The sequence below is a fragment of the Protopterus annectens genome, chromosome 1.part0 (assembly GCF_019279795.1).
Source record: "Protopterus annectens isolate FY-2018-M chromosome 1.part0, PAN1.0, whole genome shotgun sequence".
NCBI classification, from domain to species: Eukaryota; Metazoa; Chordata; order Ceratodontiformes; family Protopteridae; genus Protopterus; species Protopterus annectens.
Genome location: NC_056725.1, coordinates 1226648073 through 1226672346, shown reverse-complemented (window position 1 = coordinate 1226672346; position 24274 = coordinate 1226648073). Strand labels below are relative to the sequence as shown.

Here is a 24274-nt window from a genome sequence, read left to right as displayed (position 1 = left end):
TTTTGAAATAGATGAAAATACAACATCCAAAATTCAACTTTTGCAGATGATGTTCTAATTACATCAGCAGGATCTAATTCTTCTATACAGTCTCTATTTGATAACATGATGAATTTTAAAAGTATTTCTGGTTTAATATTCAATGAAGAAAAACTAAAATACTACCTATATATACACGAAAAAATATTCTCATTAGTGATTTTACTAAATATGTACCCAATTCAGGTCAGATAACTTATTTAGGTATAATACTATCTAAAGATATTAAATCTATTATATATAATAATTATAATACCTGTTTTCTTAATATACAAAATCTTTTTAATACCTGGAATAATATGTTTTTACTATGGAGGAGAGACTTACAATTATTAAAATGATAATATTCCCCAAGATTTTATACTGAATACAATCAATAATACTTCCACCTACAAAAATAATTATCAAGAAACTGAACACACTAATGTTAAATTTCTTATGGGCACCTAATAGACCTAGGATTGCATTAAAGAAACATACTAATAGCTGGTCTCAAGGGGTATTTCTTTTCCAGACTTTAATTTATATACTATCTCTTCTATTGTAAAAGTTATTACTTTATTAATAGATCAGTCATATGTCACAAAATGGAAAGATTATTGGGAGCTAATTAGTATACACTTCATGAAAATCTCCTTAACACATAAAAATATGATTGTAAATAGCTCCATGTTATGGTTACTAAAGGAATTTTGTACTTCACCTATTACACCTAAACATATGGTTTGTTACCCATTAAATATTATTATTAGTTATCGTAACTTTATATTCATGCACCCTAAGTATAGGGAATGGATTTTTATTGTATTTCCTATAATGTATACTCAGGGTATGCTTTTGTCATCTACTTCTGAAGGAACTCATTTAGCTATAGATAATGATCTAAAGTACTGGTATCAGTTGATATCTGATAATAAAGTTAAAAATCTAGATTTCTTAAAACAAGAATTTGATCTAAGAGAAACTTGCTGGTTAGAGGTTCAGACCTTTAAACAACATCTCATTAATAAAATAGATTTAATGTCAATAACTGTTAAAGAATCTATTCCAACACTGATTGATTACTTGATATTAAATTTACAACATAAAGTTTCTGATAAAGGTAAACTTTCATACATACATAAAGTTATCAGACAAGAAACGTTTTACAGTGTAGATTCATACTGGAATTATTTCACTTCTATTAATGGGGACCCACCAAATCAACAAGATAAACAATATATATTGGAATCTGCTTATAGAACTACGTCTTCCATTGTCTGGAGACTTTATACATGGAAATTTTACATAGATCTTTTATACACCTTTGATGATGAATAAAATAAATAATAAAGATAATCTATGTAAGAGATGTAATGTAGAAATTAATGCTGACTGGGCTCATATGTTTTATGACTGTATAAAATTGAAAGAATACTGGAAGTCAATTAATGAATTTTTGCAGGCTCTTTTTACAGATAATTTCATTATTTCTAAATCTCTTATATTATTCAACACACCTGTACCTCAAAGTGTTAAAAAGGTTAAGCTTCCATTGTTATGGTCTATTCTAGCAGTGGCTAGGAAAATAATAACTAGAAATTGGATTTCAGATACACCTCCTTCGTTCAATGAATTTAAAAATGTTATGAATATAGTGTGCCATATGGAAATAAACACAATTAGGACTAGAACAAACAGAAAAACATCTTATTTTATTGTATGGGATAATTTACAAAATTTGTTAAAAAAATTTTAATTTCAATAGCATGGTATTTTAGTTTAATTAATTGATCTGATTGTAGTGGATGTCTTTGTAAATACTTTAGTTGTTTTGTTGAATATTATAATAATACCTATTTTTAATTACTTGTATAAAATTGTTATGATATTTCTCTTATATGTTAAAACAATAAACCTGTTTTGAAAAAAAAAAAATAAAAACCCTTCCACACCTGGAAAGGAGGAACTGATTCTATTACTCCTTGGGACAGGATGTGATGAAGAACAGGTGGAAACAGAAGAATCTCATCTGGTAGATCTGTAACACTGATGAATGATTTTCAGAACCCATTTGTCTGAAACGTCTGTTGCCATAGAGAAAAATGGAGATTCAGATTTTTTGGAAGAAAAAAATCAGCCAGGGTGGGAAGGGGTCAAAAGGTCTCTTGAATAGTTACTCGGACGTTTTGGACTGTCCTTGGTTTTAGGAGGCTTGATACTTCTTTTGTGGACCTGCCTTGCCTTCTTTTTTTAAACATATGGTTACCTGAATTTTGTTGAGAATGTTTGTTCTGTTATTTATTTATTTATTTATTTTTTTGCAAAAATTGTAAAGGAGGGTGTATATCAGGTTGCCCCATTCATCACACTTTTTGATCATCTCTGCAGCAGAGATGCCAAACATTAAATCTGTCCAAGAGAGAATTTAAAATCTTATTTTTTGTCATCATCTGGAAGGTTCTAAGAATATAGCCATGTAAACCTCCACAAAAAGTACAGTTGTGTACACTTACAATAAATGTAGATGTTCAAGTGTATTCACTGTTGCCAGCCAGCCCCCTGACTTCTCTTGATTTATTTCCTATCCTTTTTGTCTGGCATATCTTATATCATTGGTATTTGTTTTTTGCTGGGGGTATTACATACTCTGTAATTGCTTCCTATTTTGGGGGCACCTGACATTTGGGGCAAGAAAAACTGATGTAATTGCGTTGGCTGCATGTTTTATACCCCTGATGACCTGACCTCATGGAAGAAGCAACAGCATCTGATGCAGAAATCCCAAGACTCTGGTATTCAGGCCGGCTGAGGGCTACCTGCAGGCAGATAACCCAAATGTGATGACTGCAACAGTGAAACACGAAGAACATCAGTACATGTGGCCATACCCTGGAAGAAGTAACAACAGAATCATACACACACTACAAACAATGAGTAGTGACCTGTGTAATAGATGAAACAAAGTTATTTAAAGCAGATTGACTGGAATTAACTAAGTGCTTAGCAGCAGTGGGATCAACTAAAGCTACAGTTGCTGGGTCAAGTTTGGTAACAGTGTATAAAGATTTAAAAGACTGAGGAACTTTATACATCCTGCCTGCCTTTTAGGTACAGCTGGCTGACTATTAGTAAAATTGTAAATAGTAACACACATCATCTAAACCTGACAAAACAGGAGGAATGGGTGTAGGTTCTGGAAAATCCTTCTGTAACAACTTTTTTGAAGGACTTAGAAACTGCAGTGTACTACTACTGAAAACACTGGCATATTCCAGTAACAGTCTCAGAGAAAGAGAAAGCGCCACAGGGGGAATAAGAAACTGAGCTGTTTCTCCAAGTCTGAATCAGAAATCTGAGAAAAAAATTCTATATCCTTCCCTGATCTTCATGTTGAGATTTGGAATCTTGAATATCTTCAGGAAAATAGTAATCCCTCTCTTTTACCAGAAACTACTTTTCAAGAAGAATCAATAGGCTGAATTAAACCTTGAGCCAGACCCTATAGACTATTCCTATCCAAAGAAATTTGAGAAGTAGATACATCCTTGGTTTTCTGTTTCTCTTTGACAAGAAAAATGGGGCCAACAGTTTTACTAATGGCAGCAGCTTCTTCCTCACGGATGGCCACTGCATTCTACAACAATGGGGAAACCTTCCTTGTTACTTGTTCTGTCTGCCAGGACTGGCGACAATGATTCTCCCTTGTCCACTGAGGGGATGCCAACAGCCAAAGAGGACATGGCTAACCCCGGTCAGTGTGTGTCTACCCTTGGCCGACAGGTCCAGGTAATCTGCTGAACCCCATTCATGATAGGGACAAGAGACTGCAATTCCCAGTAAGTGCAGGTCATAATCTTGTATTGATTAGGTCCCTGCCCTTTATACACACTGCTTGTCACTACTACTGATTGGAGGGTTGGCTTAGTGAGGTCCTCAGATCGGCCCTACTAGAGTTGGCCATGGCCCCTGTAGTACACCGAGAAGATGATAAATTTTGACTATCTAGAGGAAGTAAAAGTTGTAACAAACCATATCACTGTATTCTTTATTTATGGTATTGGTGTAGGTGCTGCATCAGAAGGATATGGGGTAAAAGATGAGTGATCTGAGGTACAACAAATGGCCACAGCAGTAACCCACCTGTGGCCTGAAAACTTTTACTGGAATCTCAAAAGGTGACTGAGATATGACCTTTTATATACAGGCACCAGATACATGCAGTAGATCATGAGCATTCACTTTCACAGTCTGATATTTTGCATTGTACATAATTTCCACTTTATGTACTATGTTAAATGTCAGAGTCTTTACTAACATACATTTGCAACAGTATTACACATTCTATTTCTCCTGAAAAGGAAATTTATCACTGGGATTATGACACCTCCAACCTAGACTCATATGCAAATAAAGCACTGCAGGATGATAAAGTTGTGTCTTGTTATCTTTACACCTAGAATCACTTCTGTAGCTAAGGGTCATTACATATTATAATGAAAATTGTGTTGTAATATTTCTTATGGTTAGATATATGGTCCTATATTGCTAGGCAGCACCAGCACTCTTAGTCATTTACATAGCCATTTCATTTATGTGTTTTGCTTTTTATGCCATTCATTTTCAATATACATTTATATTTTGCATTTTTTCATTCTGAAGAGGTCAATATGTATTTGACTATCATCGGTGCGTTCTTAAGAAACCAGAATCAAAAACAATACTCTTTTCCCACAAAAGGTGATATTTTCAGTTATTTAATAGGCTGCAGCAAAATCATCATGTTTTACTTTTCAGATAGGTGTGCTCATGTTTGACATTCTGTTGTCTGCTTTCCTTGTGCAAATTACAATATACTTAGGGGTCCTTATCTTGAAAATTCCATTAAATATATTACAACAGTACAGAAATGTTGACATTTGAAGATCAAACATAGGATAGAACAGACTTTGCAAATTCACAAACTGCAATGTGTTTTCTTTAGAGAACAAAATGTAGTTTTCAGTTCTCTTGAGAATAAAAAAATATCACGGAAACAAATATATAATGATGCTGTAATGCAAGACCTAAAAAAGTGTGCATTTTTTAAACTGTTCTTCTCCACTTGATCTACCACTTACCCTATAGCTGATTTCCACAGCTTTCTTTCTACTCTCCTTATATACTTTTATAGTTACTCTGTGGGCAATCCCAGTCATGTCCTTTGTTCAGGTGGGCCCCATGACTACTTGGGAAGACAGCCTTGCAGTGTAATTGTAAGAATCAAGATGCAAGGACCAAATAAAAAAGCAGTAGAAAGGCATTAGGAGCCAACATGTAGTAGCAGATGTTCAAGTCCCTCCAGTATCCTAGGATAAGTGATATATGCAATAATATCAAACAACATGCTTCTCTCTCTCTTGTGTTGTTGCTGGGCTGCAAGACTCCTGGTCTTCATCAGAGATCACAGAGGTAGCAAGCCCTTTATTTACCCTCCCTTAGTACAGGACAGCAGGTTGCTGGCTGCATCATCCTATCCCACCATTTGAACCTTCCAGATAAGGGTGTAGCTAGGCATACTCAGTGTACTCAGATGAGTACATTTTTTCAGAACATCTTTCTGGAAACTTAACAGAAATAATAGCATAGAAAGAATAGTTGTGTAAAATCTTACCATAACCATAGATGTCCTTCTCTTCTATGTTGCAATATTCTTTACATATGGGTTGTATTCTACACAACCCAACTCCCAGCCTGTATATAAAAACTTAGAACAACGGCCTGTATATAGGACATCACACACAGGCACAGACAACGTCAGCCATAAAAGGGACGTCAGCACATATCATCTTCAGCATAAGAAAGCCCCATGGGGAAGGAAAGCCAAAAAGGAGCCTAGAGAGATCATCCTAGAGAGGAGCAAGCTGTGGGGGGGGTGGGGGGGTGGGATAGAATACTGCAACATAGAAGAGAAGGACATCTATGGTTATGGTAAGATTTTACACAACTATTCTATGTCCTTCTATTCAATGTTGCAGTATTCTTTACATATGGGAGAGTTCAAGAGCTGAAAGAGGACCCAGGGAGGAGGATAAAGTAGGGGAAACTAAGAGGAAGCATTTTCCAAGAATCCATGCAGAATTGAGCTAGCAAATCCTGCTCTGGATCTAGAGACAATGTCCAATTTGTAATGTTTCATAAAGGTGTGAACTGATGACCAGGTGGCAGCTTCCAATATGGAATGATCATTGAGACCCTTGAAGAAAGCCCCTGAGAATGCAACTGACTTAGTAGAGTGCAGATGCTGATAAGGACTTTCCATGGAATTCATAGCAAAACACTATAGCTTTGGAGATCCATGTGGAAATAGTTTGTCAGCACACAAGCAAACCCAGAGCCCTGGGATGAAAGGACAGAAAAATTTGATCAGACCTCCTAACAGGCTTAGTCTTGTCAAGGTAAAATCTAAGTTGTCTGTGTACATATAAGATACGTAAAATCCTCTCACTAGAGGACTGAGGTGAAGGGAAGAAGATAAGTGATTGGATGGACTGATTAAGAGACAATTCATTCATCACTTTTGGCATGAAGGTAGGGTTGGTTCTCAAGGGTACTCTGTCCTTATGGAAGACCAGAAAGGGGGCAAAGCCATCAATGCTTGAATTTTAGAGACCCTTCTAGCAGAGTTTAAGGATAGAAGAAGCACGGTTTTCCATGTGCAAAAGTTTAGGGAGCCAGAAGCTGCTGGCTCAAAAGGGGCCTGGGAAAGTTTTTCCAACACATAGTTAAGACCCCAAGGAGGAGGAACTGGTTTCCTGGGGGGGGGGGGGGGGTCTTAAATGTAGGAAGTCTTTTCAAAAAAGCTTAGCTTCTAACCTGGAAGCTAAGGGGAGAATCAAAGGGAAACAGGCAGACAAGGCAGAATGGTGGACTTTAATTGAGCAGTAAGGGAAACCACTGTTGAGCAACTCACACAGGTAAGAAAGTACTAAAGGAATGCCTGCACCAAAGGGATCCACTTTCCTTTTCTGGCACCAAATGGAAAATCTTCTCCACTTGGCAATGTACAATTTTCTGGCATTGGGTTTCCCGGCATCCTGCAAAACTATTAGCATATCCTTAGAGAATTGGTGCCTGAAAGGAATCAAAAGTTGATCATCCACAAGATCAGTTGTAAAGTTGAAAAACATGGGTGAATCAATTATCCCTTGTCCTGAGTGAGCAGGTCCCATCCATTGAGGTAACTTGCAGTGATGACCCTTGGCTAACTGCAGAAGAAGGGGGAACCAGTGCTGTCTTGGCCAAAAGGGAGTCATTAGCAAGATTTTGGGTTTGTCCTGTAGAATTTTCAGCAAGACTTTCTGAATTAAGGGGAAGGGGAAAATGCATAGAGAAACATCCTCTTCCATGAGAATGAAAGAGCGTCCACCTTCCACACTTGAGGGGAAGTTGTCTCATAGGGGAGGCAAAAAAAGGTCCAGTTCTGGAGTACCCAACAGGTGAACTAGATTCAGGAACACATCCCTGTGAAGCATCCATTCATGAGATTGTGTCATGGATCTGCTCAATGCGTCTGCCACCATGTTCTGAGCCGAGGGAAGGTACACAGCATGCAGAGTCACTTTGTACAGGGCAGCCAGTTCTCAAGATTTGATGGCCTAGCGACAGAAAAAATAAGATTTTGTGCCCCCCTGCTTGTTTATGTACCAAAGGATCGTGGTATTGTCTGTGAGGATCTTTAGGGGTCCTGGCAAGAATAGGGGGTGAAAGGTATGTAGGGCTAGAATTAGAGTGCTCATTTCCCCGATGTTGATATGTTCCCTCCTTTGAAAAGGGGACCAAAGGCCCTGAACTTTCCTGGAAGCAAAGGTTGCACCCCAAACCAAGTCTCAGCCGTCTGTGAAGAGTTGCTGAACTGGCTGCGGAACCCAAAGAGGTAGGCCTGGGTTCTGACTGAGTTGTTGCATCCACTAACCTAACTCTGCTTTCAGGCAGGGAAGAAGGGGAATCATAACATCTAAGGGATGAGAATACCGGGACCAAACTGTCTTTAAAAACCACTGGAACTTACTCATGTGCAGCTTTGCAAAGGCAGCATGGGGATAGTAGAGGCCATGAACCCCAGCAATCTCAGAAACTCTCTGGCTGTGTTTGAAGGAAGAGGCAGAAGAGTCTCCATGAATGTCCTGAGATAAATTGCTTTCTTCGCGGGAAGAAATCATCATCAAATCTGTGTGGAACCTGTGCCCCAAAAATACAAGATCCTGACTTGGTGTGAGGCATGACTTTTTGAAATTTAATATGAAACCCAGTGTCTGCAGAAAAGGAATGGCTAGGTTCAGATGTTGGGTTAAGAGGTCTGGGCTGCTGGCCAGAAACAGCAGATTATCTAAATATGGGTAAACTTGAAGTCCTTTCAGCCTTAAATGGGCAATGGCTGGGGCTAGGCACTTTATGCATACCCTTGGAGCAGTAGAAAGACCAAAGGGCAAGGCAGTAAATTGAAAGTGGAAAGAACCCACCAAAAAATGCCAAAACCTTCTGAAGAGAGGGTGTATAGGGATATCCAGGTATGCATCCTTGAGATCCACAGAAGCTAAAAATGCTTGAGGGAGGCCAGGGGCAGGAGAGTAGGCAGGGATAACATTCTGAAAGAAGGCACCACCAGGAAGGTGTTTAACAGGGAAGGATCTAAGACAGGCCTCCAAGGTCCATCTTTCCTTGGAACTAGAAACATGGAATAAAATCCACTTCCCTGTTGGTCTGTAGCGAGTGCCTTGGTTGGAAAGTTGATTCAGTATCAAGGGAAGCAAGTGCAGTTGACTGGAGGGAGGTTGGGGTATCCCCTGAAAAGGAAGGAGGGTCTTCCAAGTCATAAAGTATCCATTTTGGACAACAGAAATCACCCAGGAGTCCTGAGTGATCTCCATCCAGGCTGAAAGGGAAAGGGAAAGGGAGAGGTGAAGGGACAAAAGGGTATGACTTGGAAGAGGGTGCAAAATGTCACAGAGGACTTTGTCTGGGCTGAAAAGGCTGCTGAGGAGGGGCAACAGCAGCAGTAGCTGTAGGAGTAACAGTCTTGACCTGTGGGCGTCTCCTGGAAGACTTGCATGGTCTGGTTCCAGAAGGAGTAGAAGTGGAGGAGCGAGCGGGTTTCCTGACAAAAGTCGTCTTGGCAGGGAAAAGTCTATGAAATTTTGTAACCGGTGAACCCAGTAAATGTTTCAAATTCTGGAGATCCTTACCTTTTTCCTGCAGTGATTTAAATAATTCTGCAGCTGCTTTGCCAAAAACAGAGGAATTATCCAGAGGAGCATCAAGCAATTTTGCCTTGGCGACACAATCAGGAATGCTTTCTGAAAGCAGAAGCTGCTGCTCTGGAAGAGGCCTCAACTGCATCATAGCTACACTTGACGAATATCTAGCTACCTGGGAAGAGGCTGATAAGACAGAAAGGACCAGAGACTTAACCTCTGAGTCAGGCAAAGAGGAAAGACCCTGGGTGGCCTGATTTAGCAAAGCCAGAGCATACCTAGACATGTGAGTCTGGTAATTAACTGCCCTGATAGCCAAGGTAGAACAGGTATATACCTTCATGCCCAACCTTTCCAAAAGTTTACTTTCCTTATCGGAAGGAAGCAATTTGGTGGAAGGAGGTAACCATGAGGACTTATCTGAAGTAATGGAAACCACAACAGGATCAGCTGAGGGGCATTTAAAAAGAAACTTGCAATCCTCAGAGACCTTGTAGAATCGGTCAAGTCTCTTTGGGGCAGGGGCGTGGGAATCAGGAGTATTCCCAGCAGGCACAGTCTGTTCTAATGCTTGGGGTATCAGTGGTGTAAACAGATGCCCTCCCTCTATGCTTCAAAAAGAATATGTATTTCTGTATAAAATTATATAATTCAGGACCAAAAAGAATATGTATTTCTGTATAAAATTATATAATTCAGTATTTTCTCACACTGAGGTATAACATGATACAAAATTGATTTTTTCACTAAATGTGAATAAACAACTAAAACTTTAACTATGAGGGTATTAGCCTAATCTAAGTTTGTTTTATAGTTAATTAAACCAGTAGTATTTCCTGAAAATTTCATAAAAAATGCTAAAGCATTCTGGAGACACAGGAATTTATATATACACAGCAAAAATTATAAAAATCAGAAAGTGTTCTGCAGCCAGAAATAATGAAACTTCAACAGTTAAGGGGTTAACTTCAGTGCTTACCATTTTTGTCGATCTGCAAAATAATCTCCAATGGCATTATAAGCTTGTTCAAGAAGAGTATCATCAGCATCACCAGAACCCGTCTTCAGGAGCTGCAGGACTCTAAACCAGTCTCCAAGTTTAATACGAAGGCTAATGGCAAGATCCCTGCCAACATCAAAACAGAAATTTATACTTCTCACTGCAGTAAGGGTAAGAACTTCAGTGGAAATATACAAACCATATCTTTAAAAATATTATGTTTTGTAGACACACAAATGAGTAACACTAAGTACAGTAATCACTGACCTGCTGCTATTTACCTATGTATGCAACTCTCTCTCACTCTTTGGTCGGCCAACTCCTTACCTACTAAACTAGTAACTGCAATGCCTTGTGTGTCTAGCCATTACCAGAAGGTTGCTTTTATCTTGTCACTGCAGAAATCTGTGTTTTTTAAGTCATAGTGATATTAACCTGGACATGATGTTTTGAGGAGTTATTTCGGCAGTCCACCCAGGGAGTTCAGTGCATAAGAAATTTCATATTCCTCTCACAGTTTTAAAGATGAAATGCAAACATCTGACGGTCACTTTTCTGAATCATTAAAAAGCAGTTGCACAATGTACAGGAGAGCTTCCAATTATTAAATATTTTTATGAAAAATAAGTCACTGTAGGCATTATAAAATAATTACAGAAAACAGTGTTTTATTTTTAAACAGCACAGCTACATGTGTTCTTATGTTTTATCAAATGGCTTTGCCATTTGATGACAAAGTTTGGGGGAGAAGCTGGAACTTATAAAATCAGTCACAGGATTGTATGTTTAAACATACACAATACAAGTAGTTTTAAAGAAACTAAAAAGCATGCTGCTAACAGTAAGAGAAAATACTTCACCTTGCCAAAAAATATCCCTACATAACCCTTGCCCTCAATATGCTGCTCAGAGTTGCTGCAGCAGCTTTCCGCAGCCCAGTCTCAATAGTATTTAAGTTCATGAATATAACTGTCAACATGTGAACTTACTCCACATTATCCAAAGCTCAGGGAAAATACAATCTAAATTAATCTGAACTGGGTTATTTGCTATTTTGCTATGATGGTGGGTTTGAGTGGGACCAGATATTACAGTGAAATACTGGCAAAGCTTGGATGCATTTCTAAAGAAGCAGCTGAGCATCATGAGTTTCACTGGTGTATTTGGCCAGACATAAACAGGTAATTGATCCTCTGCTAATGATTAAGGTTATAGTGGAACAAAATGCACCATCCCATGATGAATTTTATAAACTACAGGATATTTTAACTACAACTGCATCATCAAAGGGTGGAGTTAGATGATAAGGAAGCATGTTTGACAAGGAACATTTTCATAGGTAGGTACTAGGTTATTGGCCCTGGGGCCTATATAAGCCTAGCCAAACGGTACCTTGGCTTTTGCCACCCAAGAAAATGATTTTCCTGTGCCGCTGTCAAGCAGAGCCACAGAAGTGATCCCGGGGGTGAATTTCCTATCTCCCATCCAATCATCAAGATTTTTCTTGAAGAGTGCTAATGAGGAGCTTTGTTTGATATAGATAGGTAGTTTGTTCCAGAGTATGGGAGGTCTCTGGGACAGGAATCTATCCCTCCAGCATGTTCTGTTTATTGTGGTGACAAGGTTTAGGTCCCTAGAGCGTGTAGCTCGGAGGGATTGGGATTTCTTTACATGGAGCATGTCCAACAGCTCTGGGTTTGACATAGCTTTGTATGTTAGGCAGAGATTATCTCTGAGTAGGTGACATGCGACAAAGTAAAGCTGGAGTTTTTTGAGACAGTCTGCATAATGCATCTGTTTGAGGCCAGTAATCCTCTTTGTGAGATATTTCTGTGGCATTTCCAGTTGTTGTAGATGTCTTGTGAGGTACATACCAAAAGGGATGTTGTACTCTATAATGGGTCTAATGAGGGATGAGTAGAGGGGAACAATGACCTCTTTTTTTCCTGGATGAGAAACCTTTTGTGATGAGGTGTGCCACATAGAAGGATTTCCTGACTACTGTGGCGATGTGATTATCAAAGGAGAGACTACTGTCCACCTGTGTCCCAAGGTCTCATCACACTTTCGGTGTTAAGTAGACTACCGCCTATGTGGTAGTTCATGGGTACAGAGTTTTTACCAAAAGGGATGGCAATGCACTTTTTGGCATTGAGCTTGAGGCCATGGCTTTGACACCAGGCATCTGTCTCAGTGAGGCCCTTTTGTAGCATGTCCACATCATTAGGAGTTTTGATTATGGGTCCTAGTTTGCAGTCATCTGTGAACTTTGTTAGCCAAAAAACTTCTGTGTTAGCCTGTACTTCAGAGAAGTACATATCAAACAGGAGAGGACCTAGGACCGAACCCTGTGGTACTCCACTTGTCACTGGTCTGAAGTTGGATTTAGAGTCTGCTACTTTCACAGTCTGGGTTCTGTCAGTGAGCCAGCTGGCAACCCATCTTGTGACATAGGGATTTATACCTAGTTTAGTGAGTTTATCTATAATTCCAGAGTGGAGGATGGTGTCAAAAGCCTTGGCAAGATCTAGATAGGCTGTGTGAACCACCTTACCCTCATCTACAGCTTTGGTGACCGCTTCAAAGAAGTCTATTAGGTTTAGGAGACATGATCTGCCTTTTACAATCCCAAACTGGGTAGGGTCCACAGTCTGGAGATTACTAGTGTCATTGTTTATAAGTTCCATGATGATACGTTCCATAGCCTTGCAGACCAGGCTCGTCAGGCTAATGGCGCGGTAGTTCCCGGGGTCCGTGGTGGCTCCCCCTTTGTGGAGTGGGATAACTGTTGCTGTGCGTCATTCAGTGGGCACAAAGCCTGATAATTACACAAAAATGCCTTCCTTTACTAATTTTAGGTAAACAAATGAAGTTATGTACTCACCATAACGTTCCATGTGAGCTGTTCATCTTGCCTTCATTCTTACAGATGGGTTTGGAGTCGATCCTCGACTCCGAGTCAGCCTACTACAAAGCTCTAGGTCTTCAGACAGCTCAAGGCCAAGTCCCTATCCCATGATGCACCTTGAGTTACCTCAGATCTTGTTTGCTGCATCTAATAATACCATGTGCCACTCTATCACGCTTTAGGAGAAAACCCATAGAAAGACTGAACAACCAAGATAAAACTAGCATCTCGGTCCTCGGAACAAGACCTTGAAAGGGGTAGGAGGATGGGAAGTAAGAATGAAGGCGAGATGAACAACTCATATAGAACGTTATGGTGAGTACATAACTTCTTTATGTGAAGTTGTTCTACCTCGCTGTTCATTTTTACAGATGGTTAGCGTCGCAAGCACCATCTTTCTCAGGTGGCTCACGGGAGTATGTTTTTCAGAACAGCAGAACCAAAGGAGGCCCTGTCCCTGGAGGCCTTGTCAACTGTGTAATGAGTGATAAAGGTATGAGGTCTTGACCAAGTGGCTGCTGCACAAATGTTGTCTATAGGAAGCCTAGAGGAAAAGGAAGAAGTGGACACTGCTCTGGTAGAATGAGCCTTAATTTTATGCTGTATGGGTAAGTTGGCAGCTGAATAAGTGCAGGTGATACAATAAGATAGCCATCTAGATAGTGTTGTTTTTGCCACTGGCATACCTTTTCTGGAATCTGAAAAGGAAACAAAAAGCTGTTCTGATTTTCTGAACTCTTTTGTTCTATCCAGGTAAAATCTGAGCTGTCTTTGAACATCAAGCTTGTGCAGCATATACTCTATGTTGTTGGTGTGTTTGGGGAAGAACACTGGTAAATCTATGATCTGGTTAAGGTTAGCTTCAATACAAACATTGGGTAAAAATTAAGGATTTGTTTGCAAGGACACTCTGTCAATATGGAAAATCAAATGAGGCGGCTTTATGGACAAGGCCTGTAGCTCTGACACTCTATGGGCAGAAGTGATGGCTACTAAAAAGATAGTCTTCCATGACAAATATTTCAAATCACATGAGAAAGCTGGTTCGAAAGGTGGGAGAATAATGTGTGAAAGCATAAAATTTAGGTTCCATGGGGTATAAGGGGATTTCACAGGTGGTCTGAGATGGAAGGTCCCTTTGAGAAAGGCTTTGGATAGTTTGTGTGACATTATGTTCAATCCTTCAAAGCCAAGGTGAAAATTAGAGATGGTGGTAAATTGTACCTGAACGGTTGCTGCTGCCTTTATTGAAAAGCATAGTCAAAAACTCTAATATGGAGGAAATGGGGGCTTGGTAGGGATCAATGTTATTTTGAGAAGCCCATACAGAAAATCTTCTCTATTTGCTAAGGTATAGCTTCCTAGTGGAGGACTTATGAGAAGATATCAATATATGCTGCATTTCGTTTGAGAGGTTATGGAACCTAGCTATGTTGGGAATTGGAGAAGCCAAGCTGTCAATTTCAGGGACTGACGAGAGGGATGAAGAGCCCCCGACGAATGTATCAGAAGGTCTGGAACTGGGTCCAGAATCCAAGGCTCTTCCAACAGATGAAGTTGAAGGAATGGGAACCAAATCTGATGAGGCCAATGACGGGCTATTAGAATGATAGTCCTTCCCAGGGCTTTTGCTTTCTGCAATACTTTGGGTATCAAGAGAATTGGTGGGAATGCATAGAGGAGACCCGGAGACCAATCATGTATGAATGCATCCCTTGGGGATTCTCCCGGAGGGGGAATCAGGGCAAAGTAGCTTCTGCATTTTTTGTTCATGTGGTTGGCAAAAAGGGTACAGCAAGGCTGGCCCCACCTGCAGAATATTCTCTTCGCTATCTTTTTTTTGAGGGACCACTCATGAGGCAACAAAATTGCCCTGCTCAGTTTGTCTGGTATCACGTTGGATTTCCCTGGGATGTGCGTTGCTATCAGAAAGCTCTGAGTGGATGTAGCCCACTGCCATAGTCTTAGGGCCTTGCGACAAAGGGGATAGGACCTGGTTCCTCTTTGTTTGTTCAAGTACCAGACCACTGGCATGTTGCCCGTCTGAATTGCAAAAGTCCCCAGAAGGAGAGAGTCCTGGAAGTACTGCAACACCAAAAGTACCGCTCTCATCTCCAGGACATTGATATGCAGATGTGTCTCCTGTTCGGTCCATGTGCATTGGGCTGTTCTTCCCAGAAAATGCCCCCCCACCCTATCAGAGAAGCACCCGTGGTCACTGTGGCCACTGGTGAGGGTAGGATAAAAGGACGACCTATCGTCACATGAAGATAGGTCAACTACCACTGAAGATCCTTTTTGCATGTGTTTGTGATAATTATGAGATGAGACATTGGGAGTTCTTGGTAAGACCACTGAGTGAATAACAGCCATTGTAGAATCCACATGTGCATGCGACCCAATGGTATTGCTAATATTGCAGCTGCCATCATGCCTAACAACTTTAGCACTTCTGATGCTGGAGCCTTGTCTTTGGATATGATGTTGTGGACCTGCTGGTGAAGTAGTAAAATGTTTTCTGCTGGAAGTTTTAAAGTGGTGGTGGTGGTGTCCAATTCTAAAAACGATATGTTGCGATGGCTACAAGGCAGATTTTTCTGAATTTATTGTAATGTCCAGATGATTGCAGAGAGTAAGAGTGGTGTCCCTGGCTTGTATTAGCTGATGCCTGGTGGCGGCGGTGAGGAGCCAATCGTCTAGGTACAGAAACTCCTGGAATCCTAAACGCCTCAGGTGAGCCGTAACCACTGCCATACATTTAGTGAACACTCTGGGGGCTGCAGTGAGACCAAATGGCAGGGCTCGAAACTGGTAATGATTGGCTCCCAGCCTGAAACGCAGATGATCCCTGGATGGTCTGGCCATTTTTATATGGTAGTACATATCCTGTAGATCTAGCAACATCCAGTTGTCTTTCCCTAAAAGGGGAAGTATCGACTGAAGCATGACCATCCGGAACTTCTCTTTCTTGACAGATCTGTTTAGTCTGCTGAGGTCCAAAGTAGGTCTCCAGTCCCCTTTTTTGGAACTAAAAAGAATTTTGAGTAAGTTCCGGATCCTGTCTGGTCTGCTGGGACTGGTTGGATGACTCTTTTTCTTAGCAACATTTGAACCTCTATTGTTGCTTGTTCCCTGTAACTGGGTGGAATGCCCAGGACTTTTGTTGTCAATGGAGGGGGGAGTGGCGAAAGGAATGAAATATCCTCTGGAAACTATACTTGTACCCAGTTATCATTTGTTATTTTGAGCCAGGCATCTTGTACCCAGTTGTCGTTTGTTATTTTGAGCCAGGCATCTGGATACAAAGATAAGTGACCCCTGACTGCCTCCAGAGCAGGACAGTCAGGCCTCCTTTCAGGAGCGCTGGTAGGGCTTCCCAAAGAAGTGGTTTCTGTCACCCTGGTTTTGCGGAGCCCCTCCTCTGCCCCTGGAGGGGGGTTCAGCACGTGTGTCCCGAAATGCTCTTTGGGTTTTTCGGAACCCCATCTTTCCTCCCTTTTGACCCTTGGGGTAGGGTCTGGTAGGGGTGAAAAACCAGACTCCGATGGTAGACAGAGTCTTTCCTTCCTGCTCACACCTGGTCAAAGTTTCCATACCTTCGGGCCTGAAAAGGGAAGAACCATCAAAAGGGGTGTTGACAAAGGGAAAGTGTCGCCTCCTAGACTCCTCGATAGGCACCAAGGAAGTCCGAGTAAATAGAACCGATGGCACTGGAACAGGCGTCGGCTCCGAAGGCTCAACAATCATCATGTCCGACTCCTCCGGCTCCGAAGGACCAGTATGGCTCGGAGGAGGAAAAGAAGTCGATGGTATTACAGTTTTAGGCTCCAAAACCACCTGGATTGCAGCCGACAAAAATTTAGTGAACGCCAGTGCTTGTATAGCAAATTCTGCACCACACACTCTACATCCAAATCTGACAGTCTTTTCGAGGACTGAGATGAATGAATGGATGGAGGCACTGACTGAAGAATAGGTGACTTTAGTACTTCGGATACTGGTTCGAGGACTGGGGACCGGCTTCGAAAAGACAGGACACTCGGCTCCGAGGGCTGTGGAGCCGATGTCGATGGTTTCTTAGATTTTTTTTTATTTCTGAAGAAGAAGAAGCCTTTGAAGACTTACTAGACTTATCCTCGTCACTCAAAGGTTCCTGAAAAGACGGTTTCAGAAGTCCTCTATCAATGAGTTTTCTTCTTCTCTCCTGAAGAACTCTGGAGGAAAAAGAATGGCAAATGAAGCAGCTTTCTTGTAAGTGCAAGGCTCTAAGACAATACACCCAATTAATGTGACGAACTCTAAATATTTTGAGAAATAACAATTTAGGTAGATAATATCAGAAAAAAACTATAATGGCCTGAGCTGTGCAAGGAAACCTCCGATCTACTGCAGTGGCAAACTAGATCTGAGGTAACTCAAGGTGCATCATGGGATAGGGACTTGGCCTCGAGCTGTCTGAAGACCTCAAGCTTTGTAGTAGGCCGACTCGGAGCCGAGGATTGGCTTCGAGCCCATCTGTAAGAATGAACGGTGAAACTTCACATCTACATATTTCACAATCAGAAAGTCTCATGCAGACTAAGTAATTACATTTAGTGTTTCAAAAAGTTAACTATCAAACCTCTATTTAATTTTAAAGACAGTTACTAAAGGCATCAGTTATAAAAAAGCCTAAGGTTTTAGGTTAAAGGCACATAGGGCTGTACCATAAGGGAGGTCACAGTACAAACATTAAATGCATTTCCTTTAGGTTTTTTTATCAAGTTAATCTAGAGAGTGAGAGAGACAAATAATGTAAGCCATTATGAGAAACTGTTTTAAACATAAAACAGATCTGAGGGAGCAGAAAAAGGGAAATTGGCTAGATTTAAAATGGCCCACAAGGGCTGTTAGCCTAGTACTTACCTATGAACCTTTGAGTGAGGCACCCACTTTCACAGTATTATCTTCAAGTGATGAGCATTACAGTGGTGAAATCATTTATGGTTGTATCTTACCTGTTCGGTCTCTTGTCAGTATAAAATTTCCCAGTAGTTTGTATAGTCCCAGATTAAGCATTCATTAATAACATATGGTGCACCACACCTGATACAGGCTGTCTTATATTTTTTCAAGTTTGGCAACCAATCTCTACAGAAAATAAATAAATAACATCCTACAAGAATGATATGTGGTGTAAAGACTGTAAATTCGTAAAATAATCTAGAAATGTAATAACAGCAACAATACTTACCTTAATAAACAATGGGAAGAAGCGTTTAGACCAGCCTACAAATATGGTAAGGAGCTATAAAGATCAAATGGGGTGGAATGTTTGACTGCTGTAGTAACCTTCCTTCCTTTGAAAGATCTGTAGCTAAAAGGACTACAAACTCAGCTATGCTACCTCACTTCAAGAAGTAATACAAAAGTGAAAGCATAATTTTCTGTTAACATCCAGAGCAGTATTCCTTAGGAGTCCTGTAAGCGTGAAAGATATCAGAGCACTCCACTGCAAACAGCTAAGCAAAGCACATTCATGAATAAGATTCAGAATCTAGTAATTAACATTTAACAACTGCGACAATACCCTGCCAAGCAGAAGCTTAACGTACATTGTGAAGAAATATACGCTTGTGACATCGGAGTTTGTCATAGTAGATTGGATCCTTGTAATGGTTTGACATATTACTGTAGAGCAAAGGATTGTAGCTATACATAAGTTATGCACTTAGCAAAACAACAGTTATCTGTCCAGACACTGCAACAGCTAGACTGATTGCCTTTGGCACCTTCTTTTTTGGCAACAAAGTCCCCTCACAAGTGCAAGCTTCTCCTCTGTCCTATATGCCCCTGCTCTGCAAAGAATTCTCCAGATTGATTAAGGGAATTGTCAGCCATATTTTTTCAGACAAATAAGGCCCACACAATGGTCACACATAAAGCCAAGGAATCCTGAAGATAACATCAGATCTCAGGGATTCCTACAAGTCCCTAAGGAATAATAATAATTTGGAGGTGGAAAGTGAGCAGGTTGTTCCATTGTCTGTATAGAGACCAGATAAATCTATCATTCTGGCAAGTACATAATTTACATATTTAATCTGGTCCTTTCTGGACACTGGAACAGTCAGAAGACAGAATCCCAAGCTAATCTTGGGCAGCCTAAACAGCATATTTTTGAGAATGTTGGCTCCAAAGGAAGCCCTACCCCTACAAAGGGTGCTCAGTCTTAAATATGTTGCAAATGTATGCAACCCTGACCATGCAGCAGCTGTAACTGTTATGCTCTCCAAAAGTAAATTTTGAAGAAAGACAGCTGATGCAGCCTGAGCCCTCACAGAATGCACTTTCAGTCAAGTGATCAAAGTTTTTCCTTCAGAAGTGTAGCAATATGAAATGCAACCACTAAGCCATTTAGAAGGTGTAATGTAGAAGAGAAGAACACACGCAACTGCTCATCCTTCCTGAATTTTTTCTGTGATGGAGATAAAACTGAAGTTGCCTGTGGATATCAAAGCAATGTAACTGATATTCCCCTTTATTTGCGTAATTTGGAATGAATACTGGCAGATTAACTGACTCGTTCAAATTTGTCTAAGTAGCCACTTTGAACAAAAAAAAAAGCCAGGTTAATTCTAAGTGTCTTCTTGCCTGGATGGAAAACCAAGTAAAGTATTTGGAGGATAAGGCATGAATTTCTGAAACCCATCTTGCAGAAGTAATAGTTACCAGAAGGACAGTCCTCCAAGTCAAAAATTTGAATTCTGTGGAATTGCCCTGTTCAAAAGGAGGTTTTGTTAACTTTTCCAGTATAAAATGTAAGTCCCAGTAAAAGTCAGGCCTAAACAAGGTAGGTCTGGAATAAAATTAGAAGTTATGTACTTACCATAACGTTCCATCTGAGTAGGTGGATTCATTTGTCTGCAACCTGTGGGTATGGATCCGATATCGGATCCGAACCGGAATGGTTTATCCAGCTATGGATCCGAGCTCCTAGCTCCTCCCCTCACCCATAATGCCCTGCTCTCCCTACATGACCTCAGATCGAGTCTGCCCTGTACCAAATACCCTAAACAAAGGGTAACACATTCTATGCAGGAAACTGACAAGGCCAGGGGGATAGGAGGGCGGGATGGTTGCAGACAAATGAATCCACCTACTCAGATGGAACGTTATGGTAAGTACATAACTTCTAAATCTGAAGTAGGAGAATTCATTTGTCAGCAACCTGTGGGACAGAGTCCCCAGCTACCTGAGTCTTGGCGGCCATCATGGAAGGATATTCCGGAGCACCGCGGAGCCAAAGGATGCTCTACCTCTAGATGTGATATCCAGCTTGTAATGAGAAATAAAGGTATGAGATGAAGCCCAAGTGGCTGCCGAACAAATGTCATCCAGAGGAACCCTAGCCCTAAAGGCCGCTGAGGTAGAAACAGACCGGGTCGAATGGGCATGGACTCCTTCCGGTGCGGACCTCCCAGAAGCTTGGTAAGCTAATAGAATACACTGTGAAATCCAGCGTGACAAGGAGACTTTGGAAATTGGTTTACCCAGATTAAATTTGGCAAAAGAAATGAACAATTGGTCGGATTGCCTATGACCAGCTGTTCTGTTAAGATAAAAACAAAGCTGCCTGTGAATATCCAAGGAATGCAGCTTGTATTCACCCTTGTTCTGATATTTAGGAAGGAAAACAGGGAGGTCGATGGACTGATTAATGTTCGCTTCCGAAGCTACCTTAGGAAGGAAAGAGGGATTAGTCCTGAGGCACACTCGGTCCAGATGGAAGACCAAGTAAGGCGGTTTCATGGACGGAGCTTGAAGTTCAGAAACTCTCCTAGCTGAAGTAATGGCTACTAAAAATGCAGTCTTAAGAGCCAATAATTTTAGATCTACTGTGGCCGCAGGCTCGAAGGGGGGAGCGGTCAAGGCCTGAAGAACTAAGGAAAGTAAGGAACTACCGTCTGCTCAGAGGTGACCTGTGCCTGACATACAAGGCCATGACCAACCCGGAATTAATGAACATGCTCCACCTCAAAAAATCCAAATCCACCAGAACCACTAGAGCAAGTGACTTAAACCTTAGCATGGATATAAATAGGACGTGCTGGAGGGATAGATTTATCACCCAGAGACTCCCCATGCTGTGGAATAAAATCCTGGTGCATGTGAGGCAGAGCACCTCGCTGGCTCTGTTCAAGAGAAATCTTGACCAGTGGATGGGAGATCGTAGGTTTACCCCGGGGATCATCTCTGTGTCACTGCTGGACAGAGGCACAACAAACTAATGGGCACATTATTTCTAACATAAGGGGTGGCGTAAGCCACATAACTTTGGGCTAGGCTTATAAATGCCTTAGGGCAGATAGCCTAGTATAAACCTATGAACCTATGAACCTATGAAAGATCCCACGGTGGAACCGTCTCCTTGACAGGGGGTCTAAGCAGAAAGGTGCCTTTTAGGAAGATTTTACATAACTTGGCAGCCATAAGAGGCCCAGAGTCATGACCAACATGGTAATGAGAAATGGCCGCTAGCTGAACTTTGACCGTGGAACTACTGGCACCATCATTAAAGAGAGTAGTAAGAAAGTCTAGAACCAAGGGAAGGGGAACCGTGAAGGGATCCAGACCTTGTCGCTCCGCCCAAATGGAGAAGCACTTCCATTTACTGCGGTAAATTTTCCTGGTAGAAGGTTTATGAGCCGCTACCAGAATGGCCTTAACTGGGGACGAGATACCGGGAGTCCTGATTAGAAGTGGAACTGGAGCAGCCAAGCCATCAGCTTCAAGTTGTCCAGGTTCGGAATTGGTAGGTTCGATGGGTTCGATATCAGATCCGGAATGGGATCCAGAATCCAAGGTGGATTCACTGAATGAGACCTTAGGTAAGGGAACCAGATCTGTCGAGGCCAGAATGGGGCTATGAGGATCATTCTGCACCCTAACTGAGAGGCTTTCTGGAGTACCTGGAGCATCAGAGGCAGAGGGGGGTATGCGTAAAGAAGACCGGGAGGCCAAGCATGCACCAGAGCATCTCTGGGGAAATCCCCTGGAGGTGGGATTAGAGCGAAAAAACTGTCGCACTTGGTGTTTAAGGGAGAAGCAAAGAGATCGCAACAAGGAGTCCCCCACTGTGCGAAGATACGTTTCGCTACTTGAGCATTGAGAGACCACTCGTACGGGGAGAGAATGGTGCGACTGAGTTTGTCCGCAAGGATGTTGGACCGACCCGGAATATGCGTTGCTATAAGAAAGCGGTTGGAGGCGATCGCCCATTCCCACACTCTCATGGCTTCTCGACATAAGGGGTAAGACCTGGTTCCCCCCTGTTTGTTGATGTACCAGACCACCAACATGTTGTCTGACTGAATCGCAATTGTTCCCAGGGGAAATAAGGCTTGAAGTGCTTGCAACGCCAAAAGCAACGCCCTCATCTCCAGAACATTGATATGCAGGGAGGTCTCTGAATCGTTCCACGTGCCTTGGACCGTCCGGCCCGCAAAGTGCCCCCCCCACCCAAGGCGGGAGGCGTCCGTGGTCACTGTGGCAAGAGGGGGGATGCACAAAAGGGGCGGCCTCCGTGGAGATCCAGGGAGTGGAGCCACCACAAGAGAGACCGCTTGCAAGCCTTGCTGATTGCAATGGGATGATGAAGGGGGAGAGAAAGATATGACCATTGTACTTGAAGCGTCCACTGCAGTACCCGCATGTTCAAGCGGGTGAGTGGAAGAAGAGAAATTGCTGCCGCCATAGAGCCTAGTGCCCTCAGGACCAATTCCGCCAGAACCGAGCTGGAGTGGAGGATGGCCCGCACCTGGAGTCGCAGATTCCGAATTCTGTCGGTTGTGAGAAAGGCCCTTGAATTCCTCGTGTCTAATCTGGCTCCTATGAATTCTATTAACTGAGTAGGGGCCAGGTTGGACTTTCCTACATTTACCGTGATGCCTAGCCGGGGAGCTAGGCGAAGAAAGGAATCTCTTGCCAAGGAAAGTAGATGCCTTGTTGGGGCGGTGAGAAGCCAGTCGTCCAGGTACGGAAAGACCTGCACCCCCTGAAGCCTCAGGTGGGCCGCAACCACTGCTAATACTTTGGTGAACACCCTGGGGGCTGTGGTGAGACCAAAGGGAAGGACCCTGAACTGGTAATGACTGGCTCCCAGCCAGAAGCAAAGAAACCTCCTGGACCGTCTGTCCATTAGTATGTGGTAGTACGCATCCTTGAGGTCTACAGAGCACATCCAGTGGTTTTCTCCCAGAAGGGGGAGAATGGATTGTAAAGTGACCATTCGGAACTTCTCCTTGGGAACTGCCAGGTTTAATAGGGACAGGTCCCGAATGGGTCTTAGGTCCCCAGTCTTTTTTGGCACTAAAAAGAACCTGGAGTAGAACCCTGATCTGAGCTAGTCTGGGGGGACGGGCTGGATGGCTCTTTTCCTCAGCAGATAGCCAATTTCTGCTGAAGCTGCCTCCCTCTGATCGGGTGGAACGTCGGGGAGGGATTTTAGTTTTGGGACGTGAAGAAATGGGATTTTGTATCCTCTGGATATAATTCGGAGGACCCAGCGGTCTGATGTTATGGACTCCCATGCCGCTAGGTGCTCCAAAAAACGTCCCCCGACTGCCTCCAGAGTGGAGCAGTCGGGCAACCCCTCAGGGTTGCTGCGCGGGCCGTTCAGAGAAAGGTTCTCTGGACCCAAAATTCCTGGGAGCCCCTCTGCCCCTAGGGCGGCGTCCTCCCTGTCCTCCTCTGCCACAGAAGGACTGGTTGTCCGGAGCGGGTTGGGATTGCTGCGACTTCCGGAACCACATCTTCTTCTGGCCCTTTTGGTTCCTAGAGTAGGACCTCTGGGGCACAGAGAAGTGGACTCCAATGGCAGACAGCGTCTTCCCATCCTTCTCGCTCTGGACCAAGGTGTCGCGAACCATCTTGCCAAAGAGGGCAGAACCATCAAAAGGGGCGTTCGCGAATGACGCCTTGAAGGGCTCCGTGAAATCGCAATGGCGGAGCCAGACCTGGTGTCTCGTGACTAGGCCCACTCCTACAGCTCTAGCGGCTCCCTCTGTAGCATGGGAAAGTAACCGCATAGAGGTATTGGTCACGGAACGGAGAGTGGCCATACGGGTGGAGTGC

General features: G+C 42.4%; 1 protein-coding gene across 1 annotated transcript in view; it reads right to left on the bottom strand.

Annotated features, from left to right (window-relative positions):
- Window positions 1-24274, bottom strand: part of WDR35 (WD repeat domain 35) — a 2872164-nt gene that overhangs the window by 848176 nt on the left and 1999714 nt on the right. Inside the window, exon 21 of the mRNA XM_044065775.1 lies at window positions 10231-10377. Coding sequence (XP_043921710.1) covers window positions 10231-10377 — 147 coding nt within the window. The remainder of the gene's footprint in view (window positions 1-10230; window positions 10378-24274) is intronic.